At 41.0% G+C, this 26219-nt stretch overlaps 1 protein-coding gene across 2 annotated transcripts; it reads right to left on the bottom strand.

Moving 5' to 3' along the window:
- Nucleotides 1-1285: 1285 nt before the first annotated feature.
- klhdc3 (kelch domain containing 3) lies at nucleotides 1286-26219 on the bottom strand. 2 transcript variants are annotated; one of them, XM_010737797.3, is made up of 11 exons: nucleotides 26108-26219; nucleotides 24205-24446; nucleotides 22713-22889; nucleotides 22358-22473; nucleotides 22202-22273; nucleotides 20640-20853; nucleotides 20040-20126; nucleotides 18774-18882; nucleotides 7773-7846; nucleotides 7010-7088; nucleotides 1286-5079 (listed from the first exon to the last, which is right to left on the bottom strand). In XM_010737797.3, exons 2-11 carry the CDS (start codon nucleotides 24356-24358, stop codon nucleotides 5013-5015), a joined length of 1149 nt encoding a protein of 382 aa, XP_010736099.1. In that variant the 5' UTR covers nucleotides 24359-24446; nucleotides 26108-26219; the 3' UTR covers nucleotides 1286-5012. The 2 variants fall into 2 exon arrangements, with proteins under 2 accessions (XP_010736099.1, XP_019115612.1); XM_019260067.2 differs by lacking the exon at nucleotides 26108-26219 and adding an exon at nucleotides 25034-25143.

Raw genomic sequence — 26219 nt, 5'->3', positions numbered from 1 at the left:
CAGGCGGGACAGGGTGTCTCTGCTGCCTCAGCTGCCTCATTTTAAGCTGACCCTCTGTCTGTGGCCTGCACTTAACACTACAGATAACACTGGCTTTATAGCAGGGGGCTGGTGACAGACAGGAACAAACTGCCAGGCCGCTACTGGTAGCAGAGGCAAAGATTGGAGCTGGGGTTCATGGTGAGACACTTTCTAATGATGGGACACCCCCCTGAAGCAGCCGCACGCGTCCCATTAGGTAGTCTGACAGCAAAGATGGGGGGGTTGGGTGGCACCATGGCTTCAGAGTACCCACTGAAGTAGACGGTTAGGGCAATCAGACAGGCTGGCTGGAGAAGATTCAGTTCTCTGGATTTCAGCAGGAAGCAGAAATTGAGGGACTGCTGCAGAGTTCAAAGACTTGCTGACTATTAAGTGCCATATACAGTAGAACCAAGAGGAGACGGAAATCAGACACAATGGGCTTGTTTCATCAACAAACTCATTGCAATAACTGTAGCTGTTAAAAACTTGTTAAGAAATGATTGCACGTTTCCTCATGATTATCATTTGTGATTTTACTGAGCCATTTTATTTTGACTTCCACGAGTACAACTGTGTGCAATTAAGTCTCCATGGTGTTTAGTTCTTTCATGATCACAACTTTCATTCACTCACAGGCTTATTATCTAGGAGCATTTTTCATTTGGCAAGATGTTGAGCGGGTGACAAACAAGTATTAATTTGGTCTTCAACAATAAATTTGAGCTTTATTCGTCACAATAGGCCGAGAAACTCATCTCTTTATCTCCTCTCCTTCATACCCTATTCATGAAATGTTATTCTTAGCAGGTAAGTCCAGAAAAAAATTACACTGAACTAGTCCTCCAAACAAGCTTTCTTTTAGGTTTATGAAGGAACATTTGTGTGTCAGGTTGAGTGCTGTTGGTCCTAGTGTTTATGTTGTGAGGCAACTTTCACACTTGCTATACGACTGGGAAAAGCCACTAAATAATTTAAGTGATTTCACAACATGTAGGGGACATTATTTTATCCACAACAGTGAAATACTAGTCCCTCAGCTGGCAGTTTGATATCTGCTTGCAATGGCATTGCATGGATGTCTTCTTTCCAACCTTGACTATGAAGCATCAAAATGCACATGACAGCAGCACTGACTGACACTGACTGTCCAGTCGTAACCAAATCTGTACAGCTTTAGATTCATTAAGCTTTAAACAGAAGCAGTGTGTAAAGAAACTGAATGTATAACATATTTAAAGTGGATACAAATATTAACAACTCAAATTGTTTCAGATTTATTATTGATACAGTTATAAAGCATATTGCACAGGAAGTCCTGACCAACCTTGATGGATACAGAGTCCCCTCTGAAAATGTGTAACAATATAAAAGAAAAGAAAAACAGTGAGTATAGCCAGTTTGCACAGTTGTAAAATGATTGCAAATACACTCTGTACTTTGTTCACGCATTGTTTTTCTATTTATTAATCCGTCTAAAGATAGAATACACTTCGTGACGCGAGTGTGCGCTTCGATCCTATTTTCCTGACAGAGAAGTTTTTCCTAGGTTCGCAAATGCTGTTCTGGTAAAGCAAGAGTCACCCTGTGAAGTTTGATCGACTGCTCACAAAGTGAAATGAGAAATAACAGAGGAGTATGACAAAGTGCAGTTGAACATCGCTGCCACTGAACATGTAATGCCAATATTTTTGGGCTGAATCGTTTTTTAACTAAACTGTTATTAGCTGGAGGTAAGTGAGTGACCATCACTGAGAACTTTTGTTGTGCAGGTATTTTATTTTTGACCATAGTGTCTACATTGTCATTTACTCAATATTTACTTCACATAATATTCCTGAAGAGTTCTCCACTGAAAATACCGTCACCCAGAATCTTCACACGCAACAAGAAAAGGACCAAAATCCTGAAATAAAAATGACTTTCACACCACACATTAGAAAAAAAAAAGAGAAAATTAACATCAGTTTGCTGACGGCCATTTGGTGTCACATAAACAGTTTGATTTGTTCACCAGTATGTTTTTTTGTGTGTGTGTCTGACACACGATTAGCTTCCCTGTGGTTTCACTGCATTAGCTGTTGTATAGTCCAAGTAACTGGGGTACTGAGGAATATCTAGTGTGATATGTCCATGTGTGTGCAGGCTAGAGGGCATAAAGACTGCGTCACATTGGCACCACTGGTCTGTAAATAAAATTCACAATTGGTTTGGGCAGGCAAACTCTGGAACTCTACTTAGGCAAAAGCAGCATCGACATGTCTCCTCCCTGTAAGGCCTGACATGCCGTGATTGGCTTAGTGCAGTTATCTGGTGACTTCAACCTGCATTTAAGATTGTTTTACACTGCTTCACATGAAATACACAGATTTGTAAACATTTATGATGTAGGTCAGAGTTATCCAATCCTGATGTTTGGGACCCAGAGGCCTGCAGGGCTAGTGAGATACAGATTAAAAGTTAACTATCTGGCAGGACAGAAAACAACAGCACACTTGGTCCCAAAGACCAGGACTGAAAAAAGCATCGATGCAGCTCACAAGTGTGTGGTAACACAGTTCCTATTCACATCAAAATAAATAGGCAGTATAAATAAAACTCTTCTGCCCGTATATTCATCCTCAGCGAGTCATTAATTCCAATGTCATGCTGTATTACTTATTATTCGTAGTCATAAGATTCAAAACATGGTACAGTGATATTCTGGATTTTTTCCATAAAAAGACCCAATTCATTTGATCTAACAAGTATTGTCTGTAAGCCTGATATATCTTAGATTTTAATTGTTGTCCAAAAGCTTAAAAAACAACAACATTGAGCCACCGCACTGCACTTAGTAACATGTTCCTTCATAACAAGAACATGGCCACTTATTTTGAATCGATCCCTGCTTGGAGGACTCGCACGTGCACCAAATCCACAACTTAATACAAGTCCCCAACAAATGCTCTATTTGCTCCTGTTAAGAGTTTCAAAACAGAGTCCAGCTGTTTCAGGAAGTTAATGAACCTTATATTGGAACTGTTCAGTAGGAACAAATGGACTCAGAGTCACAGACAGAGTAAGGAACTGTTGAGAGGCTATAGAAAATCACCAACCTTATCCCTCAACTGATTGGTGTGAGTGGAGATAAAATGTTTAAAAAAAAAAAAAAGACCACCACCACTCTCGTCTTTTCAAAGTTTTGTTCTAAAATTTGTAATTAGTATTAATAAAATAAAAACACACAACCTGAATAAACCAGTTTAAGCTACTCCGTGTAATCTTCAAGCTGTGTAGCGAGTGTGTCATCAAATTGCAGCCCTTGTGTGTTTATCTGCTCAGGTGTAGCTTTGCTTGTACACAAACTCACGTCCACACTTTCCTGGTTTTTCACTACGGTGTGAATGAGCAGGTCAGGAGGAAGAGTCTCTGCAGGATTGTCTATAAAGAGGAACAACTACATTAGCACACAACTACAGGCAAACTGGAGCAGGTGGGCTAGGATTACGTGTAAACTGGATTACGTGTAAACGGGACCACGTGCTTACACACATACACAGTATATATTTGCATCATGATTCCCTTCTACGTTTGGCACTGAAACACAAAGGGTAGGCTGAGGGCGAGATGGGTTGGTGTGTGAGCTGCATTCTTCCTGTGACACTACAACATTTCCTAGAAGAATACAAGAGACAACCACAAATACATGTTTCCCTGTGAGAAGGCTTGTCAGGGTTAGTAGATGCCTAATGTACGGAAGTCTTAAGGCCGAAATACATGTGGCGCAGACGCAGCGTGGTACAGCAGCTTCAGCGTGCCCACAGCAGAGCAGGACCATTATATCAACTGACCATGGAAGACCACTCATCTATCATCATATTTTCATGTGGCTGGCTACGTGGCCCTCCAACATGTAAAATATGTCGAGTTTCTGTGTAAAAATGATTAAAATAAGTACCTCATTGAACCAGAGGCAACACAGGATTGCAGGATGCAGGATAGCAACCTTGTGGGTGCTTTTCACATTAAAATAAATCAATGCGTTTCCAAGTACTTGTAGTTGAAACAAGTTAATTCAGATCCAGTTAAAATAGTCTACAACAAAGGAGTCTGTATAGCAACAAAAGAAAAAAAACCTTCCACATTGCCCACGTCTGTGTCTCATGTATTTCGGCCCCTAGTAAAGACTCAATGAGACGCACTATTGAGGGAGGTAGATGGAATTGATTATTTTCCAAGGCAGACAGGCAGCTTGCTCCAATGGCCTTGCAGATCACCTTTGAGACACTTTAGGGAGTCCTAGCCAACTTATGATAAGGTGGGAGAAAAGGTAAGCATTGAAAGCCAGTCAAACAGAACCTTTCACAAGCATAACACCCTTAAAAATCATGTACCCAATACTAGGTCTCCTTGCATTTAACACCAAAATAATAAGTTAGCCTCGTCAACTCCATATACTGTGTATATAACTTAATTCCCCAAAAATGGACATGGTAGTTTTACATAGTTTTATGACCGAGTTCAAGCTGCAAGATATACAAACTCACGACCATTTCAGTCTCTTTGTATCTGCAACAGAAGGTTCACATTTGTCTCTTAGGGGAGATCTGTTGAGTGTGACATCAGCATGACATCCTCAACAAAGAGGCTCTCAAGACCTTTGGCTGAAGTTCTTGTCTCTTCCTGTGCTTAAGATTAGAAGTCTATGATTATCATAGGCTGATTGGATTTCTAGAGAGGCTAGAAAGAAGAGAAAAAGGTGACAATTTCTGTCTCGCATCACCTCAAGGGTTAAAATATCCTTTAACAAGAGTAAGCTCACGGTGTCCTAGGAAGTCACAAGCATGGTAATTTGGTCAGTAATGAGTTTTCGCTTGAAGAATGCGGGAAATAAATCCGATACAGATCCAAACTCTACAAAAAACAGTCCTCCGGAGCTTAGTTGATTAGAAAGGTAAAAGCCTGGTGTCCTGAAACAGAGTTCTGGTTCTGCTTCACATTCAGCGTCGTCAGCCATGGGAGGAGAAGATGGGCCTGCTGATGTTGCTGTTGGTGGTCATGGCGGCCAGTTCCCACCTAGAGGGAACATCAGGAAAGTCAGAGGCAAAAATCTCAGGGTATGTTTCACATTCACAAATGAGGCACTGTTGCCTTTTAGTTCTGGTCTGGTCTGGGTTCAGACAGAGCTGTAAGCATGAAGTAATATACTGTTTTAGCAATGGTCAGCCTGTATCATCTTCAGGATGACACTAAGTCAAGCAGCACTTTGGTAAGTGTTGTTTCAATCTCTGGTGTCCTAGCTACGATAAATTATTAATGATATGGACATTTTCTACTGTAATATTACAGGATAGTAACTGTGTGGTTTTTACATTTCATCATTTTACTCACTTTTAATTAAAAAGCCATTTAAATAGTTACCATGGTTACCAAATTGCATAAATATGGACAATACATCTTATTCAGATTATTCTGAACCCCCCGACTACGAGTTGGACTAGGCCCCGCTGTAACACGAGAACCAGGAGCAGGGGCTGACAACAGGGTCTAGTGCTGACCTGCTGACAGGTCAGAGGTTGAGCTCCAGATTGTTATCACTGGCTCTGGTTTCACACTCACTCCCCTCTCAATTGCTTTGTTCGTTTTTTTGTAGTGCACGTGTGTGTTTAAGAGGGGAGATTGGCATTGGAGCTGGAGATGCCAGTGAGGGGCAAAGGGAGTTAACCAGAGTCTTGTGACCTCCACTGAAAAACCCTTCTAAGGGTTAGAGACACAACTGCACACTCTGAAGTGGGGAGAGTGCAAGGTGGCAGTGACGGTGTGAGAGAAATGAGCGTCCAAGAGGAGTAATTAGTATCAAGTTTCATGGGGTCCACGTGTAACAAAACAAAAAACACTTTAGTGCAACCCTTCATTGCAGATGCACTTGTCTAATGAGCTACATCAGCTTGAAGTCTATTCATTAAGACTGTGTGAATACCTTTCCACATGAAACAACATATTATGTTCCAGATTACTGTGAATGTGAGCCTGTCAATTTGAAAATAGCAGTTTGACTATTTCACTTTCATATGCAGCTAATTAAAAGAGGCTGACAGTACCATCTGAAAACACTTTTTTGACACATATTTTGCCTTTACATGTTTAAAAACTGAGCTTTAAACACAGTTATTACGACTTTCCCTACCCCGTGATTACAACATCACAACAAATCAAAGTGATTCTCCCGAACTTTGCAGGAAGTTACGTGTCAAATTCATTTTCAAACCTGTCAGTGAGAGGGGAAAATTGTGCATTATTAATATGATTCATCACGCTCGTTTCTTTGGGCAATGTTTCCCTTACACTTTAAAAATCCCAAAAAAGTGCTGCATGTTTATTTCCTACCTGCTTACAAAACCAAGGCAGTAGTTCTTTCTCTGACTTCAGAGAGGGGAAGTTGTTTTGTTTTATCAAACAGGATAATTCATTCAAAGATGACAAGGATGTTTGTGTGTGCATCGTTTTGGGAAAATTATTTTCTTCATTCTTTCCAGACTGTTACTCCCTAGATACCATCCCGATGTACACCATTTGAAGTCTCTCTTTATGTATTCACATATAAAACTCCCTAGAAATAAGCACAAAGGAAAAGTCCTCTTCTTCCTATTTTGGTCTCTTGTATTCTCTATCTCAGTGCAAATTGTACATGGGTACACAGACAATGAACAGACTGAAAGAATCACACAGACAGTACTAATGTTTCATTATGATTTTTCTATACATATACCTTCGCGCTATCGTGGATGAAATTTTCAGTAAATTCGGACAAAAGCCTGAGTCAAACTTACCACTCATTAAATGAAGGATAATGAGTCATAATTTGTCCCTTTGAAAAACATCCTCACCATTGAGAGAGACAGAATGGTGGCAACAATGACAAGCATAACACAAACAGAATGAACAACAATGTGTCAGTTCTTTGACTAAATAGCACTAATGTTTGAGGAGAGGATGCTCGTCTGACCTGATATCGTGTGGGAGTCCTGACTGCTCCAGACTGTACTGAATAACAGCTATTTTGCATAACGTCTTCAAATTAGGGCCTGAAAAGAAGAGAAAGTGTAATGAGTCACAGATTGATCATAGACACTAATCATACTAGGCTAAGAATATCCATTTCAGCTGTGGGAATTCAAAATGGAGCCAGGCAGGTCGGATCTAAGGATCTGTAGATGAAAGGGGTTGATTCTCTCTCTATGGTTTAAAAATCATCATGTTCTGTTGACAACATACTCCAAAAAAAGCTGAAACAAACAGTGTTCAAGTACAAGGATGTGCACAACCTTATGATGCCAGTGTTCCTTTCTAATACCAATTACAAACTTCCGCTCAATTACTATCGCCGTCATGGCTGTTCCACCATATGTTCGCTGATAAAACAGTGTGAAGGCACACGCGACTGGCACGTGGAGGCGTGTGCCACAGGGGATGCCACTGGGTACTGCCAGTCCCATACGGTCCCTGCGTCCCTGTGTAAGCCCACCTACACAAACCCTAACTGTGACCTGACCGCATAACAGGCTACCCCAGTGCCGGCAGGAAATGGCTATATTTGGTAGTCGATGAGACGGAAGTGCCCCATGTGATAACACAAAGCAGGGCCAAGGCCAGGCATGCTAGACCAGGTGAAAAATGAAGCAGTGGTGTAAGGAGGGTATCTGATTGAATACCTGCAAGATTAGACACTTTCTTAAACAAACAAAACACATAATGACAAGGATACTTACTGAAATCTAAGATATACAGGTCTGAATGATCCATGAGGTTAAATTCATCACCCATCCCTTGCTCTGGACAGGGGCTGTAAAGAGAACAAAAAACAGCTTTTATAAGATTTTGTAGATGTGGACAAATCTTCAAACCAATCCAAGAGGACAACTTAAACCTCCTTGTCCGTTTGGACAAGGTCGTATTTGCTTGAACCTTGCCATCTACCCTCTCTTACCATGCTCCTCGAGTCACTAAGGTTCATAATCAGGGAGCCACAGCTTATTCCCCAAAAGAGCAGTGCTGCTAACACAGTGCTCTGCTCTCCTTATCATGGCTTGGCATGATTTAAGCCCACAGGAAGTATAGCACCGCAGTGAGACGGCAGGCTGGCCCGTGCTGATAGCCTCACAGACCTGTGCAGCAGTTGATATCACATCTGCACATCTGTTTCCTGCCACAGCTCAACACAGACAGACACCTGTAACACACCTGGTGCACTGCAGCTTAGAAAGCCTAATTGTGTTGCAACCCTTGTCAGTCACTATCTACATATCAATTAGTTAAAATGCAAAACATGCACTACTCGGGGGGATACTGTGTAACAACGCAACTGAAATGAACAGCTAGAGGCCTGTGGGAGTTGAATGATCACTTAGTCCCACCGGGCAGGGAAGTAAATTACTTTAAACGTACTCGCTGCACATCATTGCTGTACATCCATAACAACAGTGCATCTAGAGACCTGTCCAGATTAGTGGGAAAAAAAATGCACTTTGCAGTTTTACACTACCCTGAGGACAGCTTCCGCCAAACAGGTGCATTTACAAGCAGTTTACTGTCTGTAGATATCCATCATGGTGAATAACTGCGGGACTTTGTAGCCAGGTTTAGTCCTTAAGAATAGCTTTGCAAGATGCTTTCTGCTACGCATGAACTAGCCAGTGAATGGCAAGAGTCCAAACAAAGACACCACTACAGGACTGTTGAAGCAATCTAGCAGAAACCACTGGCTTGGAATTACATTTATTACATTTCCCTTTTCCTTCAATCTCTTTCCATTTGTCATTCTTGCCTCAGTATACTCTCTCCTCCACTGTCTCTTCACCCATCAATCTCTATTCCTCTTTCCCGCTGTCCTCTCCATCGCGTCCCCCTTTTGCTGCGTGTTCAGGATGTTGTAAGGGTTTTACGTTGCTAATCTTCCCTAAACAAACATAGTAGTGGCTTAAAGCAGCCAGGAGAGGTGCAGAGCACGAGCGCGGCCGTCCCAGGGGGCCAGCTGGGGAAGTCATTACGCCCCCTGCCCCCCAGGAGGTGATCCACCCGGGCTTACAGCGTGGACCTTTATCAGAATACCCTCAACTACACAAGCCACCCCCTCCAATCATCATTAGACTGTCTACTGCTAGACCTGCCATTCATTCCTGGCTTTGACGTTACTGTGGTGATCAAAATGGTAGTTTTCAAGTCTGACTGAATATGAACTTTATACTATGTATTAAAAATATGCAGCTATAAAACTAGTGCTGAAAATGATCGATTGCTTTGTCACAAATTCAGCTAGTTGAATATTATGATCTTTATTATCTTTTATTTGGCTTTTCATCTTGTAGGATTATTCACGACCTATGCTCGTCAAGGAAAGACAAAAACTGTTGCCACATTATGAAAAGAAAAAATGTTTAATGGGTGCATTAGATACTGAATGTGGGAAATGACACTAACAGTAGCAGTCTGTCTCCATAACAGAAGTAATGAAAAGTAGCATCTCTATCTAAAGAGCACACTGCAGTAGCTGTCAACTACTGTGCGGGCTCACATGGAGGGAAGGTATAGGTCTTGGATGATGACGCGTGAAAGGGTGCAGATAAGAAGAGGCTTTAACAGGAGAACCAAAAGAGATGAAGATTGTATCCCCTGAACAAGGCATTCTCGCATGTTCATTGATAATCTTAGCCCGGGTGTGAAATTTGGCAGAACATTAAGGAATGGTAATGCTTTATTGGTCATCGCAAAAAAAAAATGAAGCCGAAGGGGATCGTAGAGGCACAGGGAAGGGAAAACAGGGGCGGTGAGAGGTGTGGCAAGATTGACTGGTAGTGGCTGGAAGCGGGAAAGTCACATTGTGTGACTTTATGTGGCATCCTGGTGTTTGATGGGTCACTTTGTTACTTGATCAGCAAAGTATCACTATGTGTGAAAGTGCTCCCCCCCAAGTCTGAATGAGGCCTGAGTGATGCTGCACCCCCCACTAAAGAAAACACTGATTGCTATTTCAAACAACACTCACTGAGGGTGTCTAATCACCCAATTGCCAGTCTTTTCTAGCAATGCACTGCCTGCTCCACCTCATTATCTTTCAAGCCCAGGTCTAAAAGCGGTAGAAGAAAGAGCTGAACTGGAGTCCTAAAACTAATGAGAACCACACAGAGCCTGGGAACACTTCAATTTGTCTCAATTGTCCAGGAATGCAATTGCCTTAGCAAATAACAAAAACAAGAGCAAAGAAAATGAAAGGATGAGAAAAAGATTGCGTATTGGAGAAAATCCATCAGTAACACCTCATCTTTCTTTACACACACACTGGTGTTAACGATACAGTCATAGAGATGTTTTCTAAGCCTTCATTGGCCGTATCCTCATTCTTGAAGTGATATAATCTGCATCCTTTTCCTTTCTCCACTTCCTATTGAACTTTGCTCCTTCAGAACCATCTAGCACACAGGAACTCATCACACACTATAACTTCCTGCCAAGCACCTTATCAGGATGGCCAGACACGCATTAAATGATTTCAGTACAGCTTTTGAGTGAAAACATGAAAATGTTAGGGACAGGTAGTGATAGTACGACTAAGAGAAAAACAGGCAGCAATTTGTAATGGTCTTTTTCATTAGTAGGCAACACTACTGCATGATTAGATGGATACAAGCATATCAGAAACAAAGCAGCATTATTTTAAAAATAACTACTTAAATAATTATATAGATTGTGGTTGGACTGTGGAAAGATTGCTCTAATCGTCCTGGTCATGGTAGTGGTTATTAAGATTAGCATTCATTCTACTACAGAGCTCTATACATGACAGAAAGTACTTAAAGAATATTCAGTCATATACCAAAAAGTATCCACAATTATTTGGTATTAACATGAATTATTTTGCCTTATATCAGTACTGTAGCAAAAACATGTTTATCTGCAGCTAGGACCTGATAGAAAGGTGTTTAATGGACTGTCAAGAATCCAGCAAGAGTTGGCAACAGTTTTGGAGTTAAACTTTCCTTAAAGAAATCCAACAGACTTGGTTATCACAGATCGATAGATTCCCGTCCATTTCTTTTGCCTTAATCTCAACTGTCTCACCTCGTCTTACCGAGCTATCTGTGCCCCCTCCTGGGCAGTGGCTGGACAGTGGATTAAAACCTGTAGTTGCCCAAACCTAAGCCCCATGCAGAGGGTGAGACACAAACTACAGCTGGCTCCCAGAGAAAGAGACGCCTGGTTTCAGATTAGACAGAAGAGATGCCAGCCGCTAGTGAAGCATGCATCTCAAATTGCAACCCCTGTGGACAAAATGTAGTTGGACTTGGTAGTCTTACTGGGGAGAAAAACTCTCTACAAACCTCAAGCAAACACAAATTTAATTCCTTTTATCAGGACCAGTTGTTATCAACCTAACTTCCCTATAAAAATGAGGAAGAGGATATTAAATAGTGTTTTCAGGTCCTTGAACACAGCTGGTTAATGTACAGGGAAAGTCAAAGGGCTTGTCAAATGTTCCTCTATAGCTGGCTGGATTCATTTTAGACTTCCTCTAAAGCCACAAACTGAAGACTGGAGTCAAGGTCAGTCAACGTACAAGAGACACTCCCAACAGAAAACACTGTTTGGCTCATGTCTTCTATCAGAATAGCTTATTAAAAAACTGACTACTTTTGCAATTAAGCATGCCTTCATATCCTGTTATTTTACTATTGCTGCAAGTATTTCCTATAAAGAGTTTAAGAATACAGCTCCAATGATTAGTTGTTTAATCGATTTGTTGTCAACTATAAAAATTAATCGGCAACCAATTTGATTATTGATCGATCGTTTTGCATATTTTTTAAAGAATCCTCAAATATTATATTCTGTTAAATAAATCTTCTGTTTAGGCCTCTATGGCACTTAACAGAATATTTTTGGGTTGTGGACAAAACAAGACGTTTAAAGAAGGCTTTGGGAAACCTGATGGACATTTTTCACCATTTTCTGACATTTTCTGGAACAAACAACTAATCGTTTAATTGAGAAAATGTTAATGACAGATTAATCATTAAAAGGAAATAATCATTAGTTGCAGCCCATTTCAGAAAAGCCTATTAGTTTTTGTTGTTTAAAGACGTTAGTCTGTTAAAATGGTGGGCTGGTGTCCTTAGCTCATTATTTTTTTATTGAAGTTTGTCTACATAGCATGGCATTGTTCTACAGAGAGTTTGTGATGACAGTAGCAAATCAAGTTAAAATAACTACTATTTAGACATTTGAATTTATGTGCACAACGGCATCACAAAGCTTCACCTATACAGGCTGTTTATTTGAGCTGCTGTGTAACACTCAACCTTATGACACCTTCATGTATACAGCCTGTTAGTGGGTTAAAGAGGGTTAAGATGCAGATGAAATACTATCAGGAGCTTGTCTTTGAAGAGTAAATCACAGTGTTGCTGTGCTGCCCCAAGGTCCTGTCCTGCCACGCGCGGGATGCCCTATATCCTGTTGGGGTCACCTCCACTGTTTGACAGGTTTTATCTTGGGCGTACTAAACGCACACACACACACGCACGCAGACAATTAATAAAAGGAAACTTCTGCAGCCTAGCCTTTGACACTGAAGGCCAAACGGCCCTGTGTGTGTGGCATCATAATCTATGGAGTGTTGATAGGCACGTTTCCATGGAGCCAAGTTCCACTGTGGCAGATCTTTTTATAGTTTGCAGTAAGTGCAGTCATGATGATATTTAGATTCAAGAAAAAAGGTCAATCAAAACGGAGTGCAGTGTTTTTGTGCAATACCTGGCAAGAAACTAAAGGATATACAATTTATTGTGCCTCAGTCCCATGTTGTGTTTAGTCTAACATTTGAACTGCCAGTTTCAACAGTGATAACAAGCCAACTCTAACCAGCTGGATTATCATAACAGCAGCCCTTTCAGCCATTGATAAGGTGCCAAATATCCTTGTAGGTGATATCGAGGCACCAGGCTTTTGACCTTCTTGATCTGCTTAACAAAAATCAGTCGACTCTGCAGAAGCTCTGCGGCTCAACAACTTGCTGTTTTGAAATGACCAGCTAAATTCCTAGCAGATTAAATATCATGGTGAGATTCTGCTGGATTAAACAAGAGGTTTTAGGCTGGGATGTTTTGGCTACCAGTGAGATCATCAGCTATGTAGTCTCCCTCTTGCCCAGTGTGTAGCAGCCACAGTCTCCCTATCTGAAAATTCAATGGCAGGATGACTTTATCGACTTTTTTATTTAGCATTTTACACGTATACTAAACCAGGGTAATGAGTCAGTAAGAGAGAGAGAAACCTTAAAAAGGCACCCAATAACTGAGGTTTCTGCATCTAATGTTAGGACTGGCGTCAGCATGCTTTCCATCTTTACTCAAATGTACCAAGTGACAGTGCATATTGCCAGATGGAACACATGCGTTAAGGCTGGCAGAGCGAACAAAGCATGTGCACCACTCTGACGTCAGCTGAACAAGAGGAGCAGTGAGTCACTAAGTCATGGCAATACATCCAGACACATGCAAACGCACAAAAATGGCACACTACACAGGAAAAGAGGGAATGATGGAATGGGACTCAGTATCCTTCTGGCCTGTGTGCTGAGCAGAAGCTAGTAGGAAGTCTCAGCAGTGACCTGGAGTGGCTTATTCAATTTGACTGAAAGTCTGAACCAGGGGAAATGAGTAATGGGCATTGTGTTTGTTTGATGATGCCAAAACACAATACATTGGAACACACATTACGCAAAGCAGTCATTTAAAAAGGACCAAAACTAGGACCAGTCAATATCATCTAGTTAAATGAAGAAAGCTTATTAAATGATTAATTTACAAAATTAAAAGTAATATTTGGTGTCACAAGCTAAATTGCATTTGTTTTTAAACATTTAATGCCCAGTGAATTTGAGTTTTGATAACCTTTTATTTGAATAGTCTGCCTACAAATAATTTAATTTAACCGAACAATCTGTCCGTCCGTGGAGAATCTGCAATTATGCATGTCATACTTCTACTACCACTAACATCATCATCCTTTGTCTGAGCTTATATGAATGTAGATGGTAACATATGGGTCACAGACCTGTGATGACATCAAAGAGACTCATCCAGCGCTCAAGGCCACTTTGGCATTGTTAGACCTAAAGTGACAGGCACTGGTCCCTGCATCTCACAGTGAAAGGCAATTAAATCCCCTTTGAAGACTCACCATCAGCAGTCCACATAAAGCTGCAGAGGGTCTAAAAAGGCATAAAATCTCAATTCTACAGACGTCTGAGATGTTTTTGATCTAAACATTTACCAAACGACTAAAAAGCAAGCCTTCGATCACAGAGTAAATATTTACCACAAAGAGTTTATTTCAATCAGTCAAACGGTCGTCAGGGAGATGAATACCTGTCATGGTAAAAATATACTCTAAATTCAATGATGGAACAAAGTACATGTCGTCATGTCGCAAGGGCCAGTGCTAGATTCCCCTTCACAGATTCCAAGCTGTCTGCTCCCAGCATGCCAATCTGTCATGTCCTTGTTCACATCCTGCCCCTCATAGGATGCCCTGTTCCCAAGCTTAAAATGCTTCCCGATTTAGCCCAACCTGGACTTGTCGTAAGCAATTATACACAGAGTGTGGTGAATGCCAACAATGACAACATAACCTCAGTAGGAGATCCATAATCTATGTGGCACTGTCTTTATGTGCGGCTCAACTTTAGCTGTGTTCAATTCCTCGGAAAGTGAGAGAAAAGTTACAGACGCGTGGGGTTTAACACATAGGGTTTATAAAAGGATGCTGCTCATTGCCTGTTCGTGTAGGTGAAGGTCAGTGCAGGTGGAGTTAGTCATGCACGGGTCGTCCTTCGTGGGGCAGTGAGCAGGTCTCAGTAAATGAGTGTAGCAGAGGTGCTGAGGGCATATCAGATTGCACTCTGTGAGAAAGAATGCTCCCTAAGGTCATAAATCAGAGATGGGGCAGAATTTCGCGCCTCTCTGCAGCTCAGCAGGCCTGTTTACACTGACGTAAGTGGCACTCAATAGAGTGCCCCTAATGCCCAGCCTGTCATTCACACACACACACACACCCTCTGCTCATTTACCTTCAAAGAAGCGCAAGTATGTACCTAAATACATACTCATGAAATAAAGGATATCATGCACTAAATCCTGTTAAAATGTTAGTCAATATAATCAAAATTCCAAAATATCCAATGCAAACATCAAGGCTCATTCACTACAAATCCAAACATACTCTACACCAGTCTCTATCTTTAGTCTTTATTTAGTGGAGCTAATATCACACTGTGGATGTTTGTTTTATAATCGTGTTCAGTGCCAACACACCTCGATGTTATGTCCAGTGTAACCGCTTTGAAAGCAAAGAGCTCTTGGACTTAATAGTTTTATTGTCCTTCACTAAAGTAATAAATTATTCCTGAACAAATTCCTGCTGGTAAAATAAATATCATAAACTGGGAGAAAATATCAACAGAGGGGTTCTGTTTTGGATCAATATGAAGGGACAACTGACCCGGGAAAACAAGATGTAGACCATAAATCTGAACACAATTTCCTTGGCAGACCTACCAAAATGAAGAGCCCCAGAAAAAACACAAGCAAGGTGTCCAGCAAGTAATTGATGGTGGTGCTGTGCAGGCGTTTGTCAATTGCATTGAGACACACCAATAACTTTTTTTGCCCTGTTAACCACCCTCATGTATTTAGGTCATGCAAAAATAAACACACAGCACAGAGACACAGCAATGGCTAGTTCTAAATGTTATGTTCAGACATAAAAATGAAAACACTAATTTTCATCAGTGCAAGAAATGAAAACACCAAGTGAACCTTCATGATAAAACTTCCTTCATAAAGAAAAGTAAGCAAACCAATGACTGTGTTAAGAAGCTGCTTGGAGTCTGTTTGTATGTCTTAGTGTGTGTGTGCACGCGCTTATGGGAGTTCCTGTGTGTAAGAGGCTTAAATGTGCTCATGTAAACAACAAACGTGCAACGCCGGTCAAGAGAGCTTGTGTGGCCAACTTGCTTAGAGCCTGTGAGGATCATGCTCTAATGTGTACAGTAACAGGAAACAACATCTTACAACGACTCAGCAGAACTACAAAATCCTCCACTGAAAAAAAGAACACAAACAAACCAAAGTTCTCCTCTTAAAAAGATACCTGAGCATTCATGACCACGTGTTAACAACAGTTAAGGCAGTAAAAAAAAAAAAAAAAAACTGCCTTGAACCTTTTAAACAGGATGTTGGAGATATAATGTGGTGTTTGATTTCTTCCTCTGCTCAGCCAGCACCCTCCATCATTCCAGTGGCCCCCGATGACACTCCCTTTCCAGCCCCAGCCCTATCTGCTCACAACAGGAAATCATGACTCCTTAAAACCCATCCTGGACTAATCCTGGCGAGAAACAAAACAACGCATAACAATCTTTAAAAAAAAATAAGCATCTTCTCCAGCTATTGGTCTCATCGATTATTTTCTTCTTCCTCAGCTGCATATCAATAACTGACTTTACTGACTTTTAACTGCTACCGTTTATAGCAGCAGATTTGACTTCTCTGAATTATAATGACTAATTTTAGGACGTTCTATTACATCATATTTTTGCTGAAATATAATTCTTTATATGTGCTAATAGTTGAAAATTAATTATTTTAATAATGACTATAATGCTGCCACATAATGGATGGATTATGATGAAACTTGTGTATTAGGGTGATGTGGTGGTCACTGGAGCAGTAGTAAATGAATCCAGAAGCAGCCAGAAGCCTCTAGGACTGTAGACGTAGTGGGGCTGAGAGGACTACTATCCACTGCCTCCCGATTCCCACTATCAGGTAATCCCAGTGGGGGTGGTCTGATAACACAGCCTTGCTGATAACAGTAGCCCAGGTCCCGGACTACTCTGGACCATGCTAGCACTGTTAGCTACTTCATTACTCTACCGGCTACTGGCCTATCATAAGCTCGTCACCAGCCCAGTGGCACCTTACCAGCTACAAACCCCCTGTAATCACTACTGTCTTACTGCCAACAAGGGAATCATCACAGACTGATGTCTACAGGAGCCAGACCCTCCATTTGGCAGATTGAAAAGAGAGGACAGTTGGAGTGAAATGGATGGAGTTTCTCTCCACAGCCTGTGCTTCATAAAGTTTATCACAACAAACAATAAGTATAAGAATTTAAGGGGTTTGTAAAGAAAGGAGCTTCCCATCTCTGAGAAGGCTTACTTTATTGCAAACCAATATTTCATCCAAGAGTTTTGATGTTAACACATTTAAATGCATGTAGGTGGCCATCTTTAAGGACAAAGTTAATTCATAATTTAGTATTTAGTTCTTTATGTCGATAGAACTGTTTAAATAATTAGATAATTCAGGAACTACATCATCAACCAAACATTCCTCCTTTAACAAAAAGACATTAGTATCAGTACATTAACTATTCAATAAAGTAATTATGTATCAAAAGAGAAAAAAAAGATCAGTTCTCAAAGAAAATGTGCTGGTTGGTGAGAATGGAAAGGGAAGAATATGTTAGGAAGGTTTGAGACATACCACGAGTGTACAAAACAAGAAATATGTGGACTGAATGCTGCACTTTGAATTCAGGTTTTGCCCTGCCATTCTTTGGAATAAAATGTCTGTTAAGAGGAGCCATCTCTCAGATAAAAGGAACTGTTCAATAACCAGTGACCACTTTACCTTACTTTAATATCTGATCCTTTGGAAATAGTTTTTCTCTGAACAACTGTTAGCTACACACACTCCTTTGTCCACTCACTTCTAGGGATGAGAACCGGTTCCGTGTGTTTCAATGCCATGGAATCGTTTTTTCAATGCCATGGAATCGTTTGGCAGTTTTTCTAACGATTCTCTTATTGATTCCAGAAAGCACGAATTACGTTGCGCAACTTCCGCAAGAAGTTACGCACGCTCAATTCCAGCAAGCACGACAAATTACGGCACGTAACTTACGCAAGTTTCGCACGTGCAGTGCAATCAGTAGTAAACAATGGCACCCACTCGGTTTAAATGCTCCAAAGTTTGGCTGCATTTTACCAAAAGAGTGTGAATCCATGCAAACACATCTTGTAAAAAATACTTTCAGAGCCAGAGTTGTACACCGTCACCAATGCAGTCAAACAAGTTAGCAGGTATAACTCTTACAAGGGTTAACAGAAGTAGCTTCAGATTACCAAGCTAGAGCTTCAATGGAAATGCTGTGTAACCTTAACAAGTGGTTTAATACATAATGTATTGCTCCTATAGTAATTCACTAGAGTTTTTCAAAGCCATGACCACTATTTGAACTGTGGGAAATCACACGTGCGACACAAGTAACTTTTTTTATTTTTTTAAACAAGAACTAAACAACACATGAGGAGACAACACATGAATACTGCCGGCCCCATTGCTCTCCCTATGAGAAAACAATGGCTCAGCTGGCAACACAGGGGTTTTATCATGTGCTGTCAGCTTAAGCTTTAATCATATTCATGTTTTGTAGTTGAAGAAAATATATAATTAATGGTGTATTCATAAAGAGCTAATTAAGGAATTAATTTAGAGAGATAATCTAGAAAGACCCACTAGAATAATCAAGAGGAAACCCAACAGAGAGAACAAATTGGACCATCCTTATTAGTGTACATGTTAACAATTTAGTATATAAAAATAAATAAAAAAATACAGTTTGAGCAGTAATATTTTGTGCCTCACCTGGTTCCTCCAAAGAGGATGATTCGATCTCCAACCATACAACAGCACTGCCGTCTCCGCGGACACGGGCCTTTCCCCTTTGGTTCTACCTTTACCCAGGAAAAGGCTTCTGTTGTGCACACACAAGACAAGAATACCATTTAATATTTAGACATAATCTTGGTAAAAGAAGAAGGAAAAAAAGAGGCACACATATGACTGGCTGACTGGAAGCAAATTATACATTACACATAAATAATTACATTCTTGCTTTATATAGCTCAACAGAGGGATCCTTAGCACAGCATATTTTGACCTGTTGACTACATCATAGCACCTATTCAAACTCCCAGTCACATACAGTTACATAAACCTACTAGTGCTTTCCATTATGCCATGTCATCATTCATCTCTGCTGTATTTAACAAGCTCAAAGAAAATGGAATAAAGGGAGCGAAAACCTTCATCTGAACACAAAACGTTACATTTTAGCGACACAAATGCTCTCTTCTGCGCCGCTTAAGTGCTATATGAGTGACGACGTCGAAGCTGTCTCAGCTGCTCCATATAAGGATAAACTGTGCAGTCTCTCACTCTCAGAGCCAGCAGCATCATTGCATCTCTATGGCAACAGGCCATTCAGACTTTGTTGGATAATTAGGACTACAATTGAGGTGCTGCCATCTAGTGGACAGAAATGCAAAAGGTTTAAATGCTTAACAGCAGATCTAAGGATAACCCAGGACAAGACTAATACCTAATACTTCATCCTATGATGAGAACTTGTGATAATCTACTAACTGTATGTATGATGAGTTTTAATAACCAATTCAGTGGACTAGTGTTAACTACTAACTACTATATTTAGGATGAATATATCTCAGGTGTGCTGCTTCTGTTATGACAACAAATCCTTGTTTGGAAAAAGAGCAGAAACTGACTTGAGAATTAATCTGGCAACATTTGTAGGAACAGACGAAGCTTCCAGAGACTGCATTATTATGTGTGTTTTTCGAACAAAGACAGGACGAGCAACCAGCTACTATCATGAGACAGACAACAATGCATTGAAGGAGAGGGTTGTCTATGGCTCCCTACAGAACAAGAAGGAGGAAAGTGGGTCACCGTGAAATAGCACTGCCAGTGCTGCATTTCCTCTCATAGAGTAAACAATCATCAGTGCAGGTAGAACAAACAGAATTATTATGCACCAATCAGGAATGACGAAGTTAGCATCAGTGCTGACATGTTTTGCAGTCTGATATACAACATATAAATAATGATCACCTGGATTGAATTTCCAGAGGTCGTTGAAGTGCTGGTCTAGGCGGGCATTGTATCCTCCAAATATATACAGCTCTCCATTGTAGGAAACTAAGCACAGAGGGGAAAATTAAAAAATGAACCAATATTTATGGTCCGTCATGCAGCACTGTAAATGGACCATGTGAACCAGTTAAATTAGCTGGATTTTGTTTAATCAGACAATGTGCACAAAGAAACTCAATCTTATGTGCAGAATGAAAAACACTGTTTATACTCCCACAACAAACAACACTAAAAAACAAACCATGCTTGAGAATGAGACGGAGAAAGGTCACAGTGGAAAATGACACTGCAGTTTATACACTAATGAATCATCATAGTAAGAAGATTTGAAAATGATTTCATGAGTGTGAGCTCTTCCTTTTAAATACACATTATTTAGAACTACGGGTTTCATAACTTGCAGAGTTTATTCAGAAATCTGCTCACACTTATAGTTTAATCCTAATTTAGAAATACTTTAGAATAAAAGATGTTTAGGATACCGCTCTACTAAAATGCAATGATTTAAATGAAGCGATGATGACAAACTTGTTCATCATATTGATGCTGATGTCTTACAGGCCGAATGACTCCTGCGTCCTTCTGGCGATGGCTGTGTTGAAGGTGTAGTCAGCCAGCAGTTGGTCTCTGTGTCGAACACTTTGATCTTGTTGCAGTAGATCTCGTTGTTGGAGTGGAAGGGGCCAAAGCGGTCTGCCCGCCCTCCAAACACAAACATCTTTGTCCCGATGATGGTGGCTGAGTGGAAGTCCCTCCAGCGTGCCGGAGTGCCCTGTGAAGACAAGACCGGCAAAATAAACTTTTACACTCCATAAAGTTTCAGTGTAGAGCGGTCTACTCAGGACATAAAGCAAGGTCGTTGAATGTAGCCTACATACTTACTGCATTCTTGCATAAGCTGAACTACACCTCATAAACTAGTTTTAGTCCAGAACTCCTCTACAATCCCAAACTTTCTGTGCTTATTATAACCCGGGGTGCAAAGCGTCATCTTCAAACTTACCAAACTGATGCTTCATAACCAGCACCTTTGGGTAAATAGCGCCATCTAGTGAACCAACTCATCAACTACAAAGGCACACCAAGTCAAAACCACTTTTGAGGCACCACCAGCCTTTCAAAAATAATGTCGGACATTGCATAAAATTAAGTGGGAACCCATCTCAGAATAATGAGATGGGCTGATGCTGTCTGTGGTTACTCAAGAACAAGGACTACAAAACAAATTGTGAAACGTGACCCGTTTCTACTGAATGAAGTGGTGCCTAACAAAGCCCCTACCCTCTTTAACTAGCCTATAGCCATGGTAAAGCCACAATGTGCTGCCATTGTTTTCACAATGCCAGCTGTTTTACAAATCTCATGCATGCAGGCAAGCAGGCCTTTTGACTTGCACTGTAAACAAGAGCAAAATCAAATCTTAAAAAATTACATGTTCAATTAAAAAGACTTCAATTAAAAACAGTGGAATGAAAATAATTTATTAAATAAATTCATCATGTGTTGAATCTAGAAAAAAAAAATCACGGTTTAACTTCAGAGCTAACGTGTTTTGAGGCATGGCAAAGCCGGTACTTTTGTTTTCCAAAAGGAGTGCAAGTCTGAGAACAATCAGTCACATGCACAACTGAATCTGTAAGAACTCCACTGTAATCTCCCTGATGACAAAATGCTTGCAGTTAGGAAGAAAAACTAGTGGCTGTCAGAGTAAGACCTCCTCTAACAGCCACTGGGAATGTGCCTATGTGTAAAATTGACTTTACAAGAGTTTATCGTGAGAGACACGAGAGTGTTGACTGTGTACAAACACAAATGGCAGTTTCCAAAAGGGGAGTGTATATAATCCTCTGTGAGGCTTTTTGTACTTGGCCACCTACCAGAGAGCTGCATTACATTACAGTGCCTTTGTATCCAGCCAATCTGAGCGCTTGTATCGCAACACTGCCAACCCCGGTAATAACCAGTGGTTTGTGGATTTCAAACAGCGCTTTGAATGTAACTGTGCATGCTGCCAGTCCATTCTATCTTTGTGTCCACTTTTAACTGAACCTGAATACTCAACACACGCCATTCTCGATACAGGAAGACTTAAAGTGAAACAACTGGTGGCTTTAACTCACCCTGGCATTAATTAATGACCAAACCATGGTAGTGGTGTCCAGCTTGTGGATGTCATTGGAGAAGCAGTCGGCCTAAAAAACAGTAGTGAAGACAAATTAAATCATGTTTTAATGTTCAGAGGGTAATTCCCACAGTGAAGACTGACGAAGACTCACCAGCTGCTCATATCCTCCAAATATATACATTGCCTTCACCAGAACGCAGGCAGAGTGGCCATCCCTTGCCCCTGGAACAGTCCCCGAAATCTTGGGTGTAAACCATCTGTGGGTGTCTATGAAGCACGAACAGTTTATGTTAACGCTAAGTACTCTTGTGAGGGACCTATCCTCTCATTTTACAACACTCTAACACTTGAGTCACAAGCAATGGAACATCATCACACAGAAAAGCAGGTGTTACAGCTCCCTGGTGTAAAAAAAAAAAAAAAAAAAGAACTCTTCTCTTTTTTTTGCCTTTTGCTATCACGACCTCAACATCAAACAGGTGCATGGTACTTGTAGGTCTACTTACTGATATCAAAGGCATAAAGCACATTGCAGGCCCCCTCTGTGTCGTTACGCCCACCCCAGAGGTAGATAATGTCATCCAGCAGCACAGCTGTGTGGCCATAACGCATATATGGCACTTCACGGGCACGTTCATGTCCTCCCGTCCTAACTGGAGGCAACTTCATCCAGCGCAAAGACACTGAAGTACAAAACAGATGAGAAAGGGATTCATTTATGACATAGTTGGAAAATAACTTGACATGACACAGGAACATTTTGCTATTTATAAGAAAATATATTGACAAGATCTATTTAAGGCATGACTCAGTGCCAAAGTAAACCAGACTACAATAACATACTAGAGACAGTGGTGGAGTTCAAGTTTAAAGAAAGATTTTAAATTAAAAGCAGCAATAACAATTAGTGAAACAATTTGGTGATACATATGCAAGAGATTTAAATATGAAACTCAAAATAAATGTCAGTAGTGATATTTCACCAGGAACCATGCTGTCTGACATGCCTGCATTTCTTTAAACCTACTAGAATAAAAAAAGATGTGAAACATCTGGATGAAAACCAAACTACTTATTTGCAAGTTGACTTTCTAAAGAAAGGAAAGAGAGAAAACAGAAGGTGAAAAGTAAAGACAGACAGAAGCAAAGAAAGAAAGAACTGTAAAAGACAACAGGCTCTGCTGTAAAACCGACATCAAAGAGAAAGAGCACAAAACAAGTGACAAGATAAAATAGTGAAACAATGGCTAAGGTGGTCCCGTTTCCATTTCAATCAGCCTTTCAAGGCTTGGTTTCACAGATCTTTTCATGGTACAGCATCAGCAGGTACGTTCAAGTTACTTTAAAGAAGTTGTAAAAGCCGAAAGCAGGTGGCTGACCACACAGAGAAAAAAAATATATAAAGTGGGTTACTTGGAAGAAAAGCAAGCAGTTTTCTAAAAGTTAGGGCAGCGCATTAAAAGAAAACACCTGTGTTTGTGAGATAGCAACGGAAAAACACCTAACAGAAAACACACAGACCGCACGGGAAAGCTTGGGTTTTCCATTTCCAGCTGTAATGTGTTACCGTTAAAATGGTGAAGGTTCAACAAACTCTCAGACACTCGCTTAGCCTTACTCCATAATTTGAATAAACAAATATTTACCTGCTTCGCTACAGATAAAACAAAGGACATCAAAAGAGTGAAATGTCTTTTCACCTACTGAGGCTGCAAACAGAACAATACTGTAGATATGCATGAATTTAAAAAGTGTATTTGTGAGTGAGTTTGATTTAAAATTCAAATACTTTTCGATCTGACAGGTCAGAGTGCTCTTTTCTGATTTAATGATCTTTTTTTTCACTTCATAAAATTAGATAAAAACAAGAAAGAACAGCTGCAGTCACTGTCAAGATAAAGAGTTAGTAAAACAATTCATATGCCTAACTTCTAACATGTCCCACGAAGTCTATAAGCAATGGGATTCCTCAATATAAAATGTATATTCACCACCTACCTGTGTTGAAGACATGCACATCAATCTGACGGAGTGTCTCGTAGTCCTCCCCAGAGCAGTAGCCTCCAAAGGAGTACACCTTGTGCCCCACCGCCACAGCAGCATGGTTGACTCTCCGCGGCCCTCCTTCTAGGTGCACCGACCAGCGCAACATTCCACGCGCAAGCACCTCTGTGACTGCGAGTCCTTAGACCATCACTTTGTTGCCTGTTTGGATCCCATCAAGCCAACACCAATGAAACCTGTGATCAAGAACAATGAGAGGTGCACTCTGCTTTATAAGCGCAGTGGGGCAAACAAGGAGTGGCAATGAAGGGAGAACACAAAGGGGAACTGTTTGTCCTCTCGGGCTGAGAGTTGCTCAGCTTTGCTGTTGCTGACAGGCTCACAAGCCCCTGTATTATCTAAGCTGGGAGAGTATTTTAAGAAGTGATTAGACCTACACCTACCACTCCTCTCTCTTTCTGTTCACTCTCATCTCTGTGCCCTCCAACTGCACTCCAAAACTATGATAAATATAGCCTCATACAAATAAATATGCACCCCTTCGTGCCATTACTATAGCGCAACAAGTGCTATATCAATATCATTACCCACAAACTACTTCAGCGATCATTTCACAGTACTAAAACTCCTATTAGGTTACAGAGGTGTTATAAAGTGAGTGAGTTTCTGATCTATGTAAAAGAAAGCAACAAAGAAAGTCATTTGGCTGTTTGGGTTTGGATCCAAATCTCCAAATGTCTGAAGAAAACTAAGCACGCCAAAGTATCTAAAAAATCTGCAGCTTGTAATTCAATACTTCCATCCCTAAATAAAAAAAACTCACTTGCAAAGAAGTCCAGATTAACAGGTTACTCTCTCTACAACTTCTAAAAAAACAAGTGACCCTGCCTCTTGCTAAACCCTGCGTCCCCTTTGCTTTTTCTGTCTCAATGACTCACTTTCTCACTGACCTCCAACCTTTGTTTGCCATTAAAAATAACCCCCACCTCCCAGAAGAGCATTTACCGTAAACTTTCTAATTCAAGAACACAACTCAGGCCGCATCCATGCAACAGGTTTTAAACGTGAGTTTCAGCTTGGAACAGAGTCTTTGTTTTTGGAGCATGCTGTAAGACCTGACATGCAAACTCAGGACCGCACCTGGGCTAGAGTGACTTTCTTACAATGCAAAAACATCGTTAAGGAAGTGTTGTCTTATCCGTGCTGGATTCCGATGGCTTTCCGCGCATAAAGTAAACAAACTATTTGCTTTCTCACGTAAATTTGGAGAACAGGCTCGCCTTTGTGAGAGCAGAAAGCAGTTTCTACACCCTGCTGACCCACTGAACAGGATATTGTTGATATCAGATGACTGGCACTGACATCTGACGAGTCGGTGTAATGGCACTCGTTTAGCATATAGGGGAAAAAACTATGTGCGCTAATGCACATGTCTCTGTTGGCCATATCTACTGATCTGGAGCCGGTGACATTGAGCTTTAACGCCGTAACTACAGTCCAGTCAACGCCACACACACACACACACACACACACACACACACACACACACAGGCTAACCTGTGTTAGCTATCAGACAGGAATAGCACACGCCTGTGAGGGACAGACACTAACCACCGGGGTCGCCTGTCTCACCACATCAACTTTAACAACACCCCGCGTGACGGTAACGGCACCAGCCGTTTGCAGCGGTTTGAATATCAACTGTCCAGCAGGAGCTGCTGCAGCTAGGCTAAAGCTAATCTGTGGCAGCTATCTCATTTAGCTGTTAGCTAGCTAACGTGGGTTGAATAAAAACCAAAGCGGGACAAAACAGTGGCGTTCATGCCCGGCATTGGCAAAGTTGCGAACTATTTAGTTAGCAAACTGGTGTATTAGCACAGAAATAAGGCGTAGCTACCTGCAGGTCCAGTCGGTTGTGGTTAACTGGTGTTCAGACAGACAGTGTGTCCACTGGGAGCCTCTACCGACTCCCTCGTGACGTGTTGGGTGGAGAAGCGTCCGCCAGCACC

This window comes from Larimichthys crocea, chromosome III, assembly GCF_000972845.2.
Source record: "Larimichthys crocea isolate SSNF chromosome III, L_crocea_2.0, whole genome shotgun sequence".
Classification (NCBI taxonomy): Eukaryota; Metazoa; Chordata; class Actinopteri; family Sciaenidae; genus Larimichthys; species Larimichthys crocea.
The sequence above is the reverse complement of the archived record's forward strand: the minus strand, read 5'-3'. Positions and strand labels throughout refer to the sequence as shown.

Coding starts and splice junctions, on each gene's coding strand:
- klhdc3 (XM_010737797.3), bottom strand. CDS start 24,358: ATGTTGCGCTGGTCGGTGCACCTAGAAGGAGGGCCGCGGAGAGTCAAC. Junction 22,474..22,712: donor GCTTTATGCCTTTGATATCA/GTAAGTAGACCT, acceptor CGTGCTTCATAG/ACACCCACAGATGGTTTACA. Junction 5,080..7,009: donor GGACTCCCACACGATATCAG/GTCAGACGAGCA, acceptor TGTTCCCTCTAG/GTGGGAACTGGCCGCCATGA.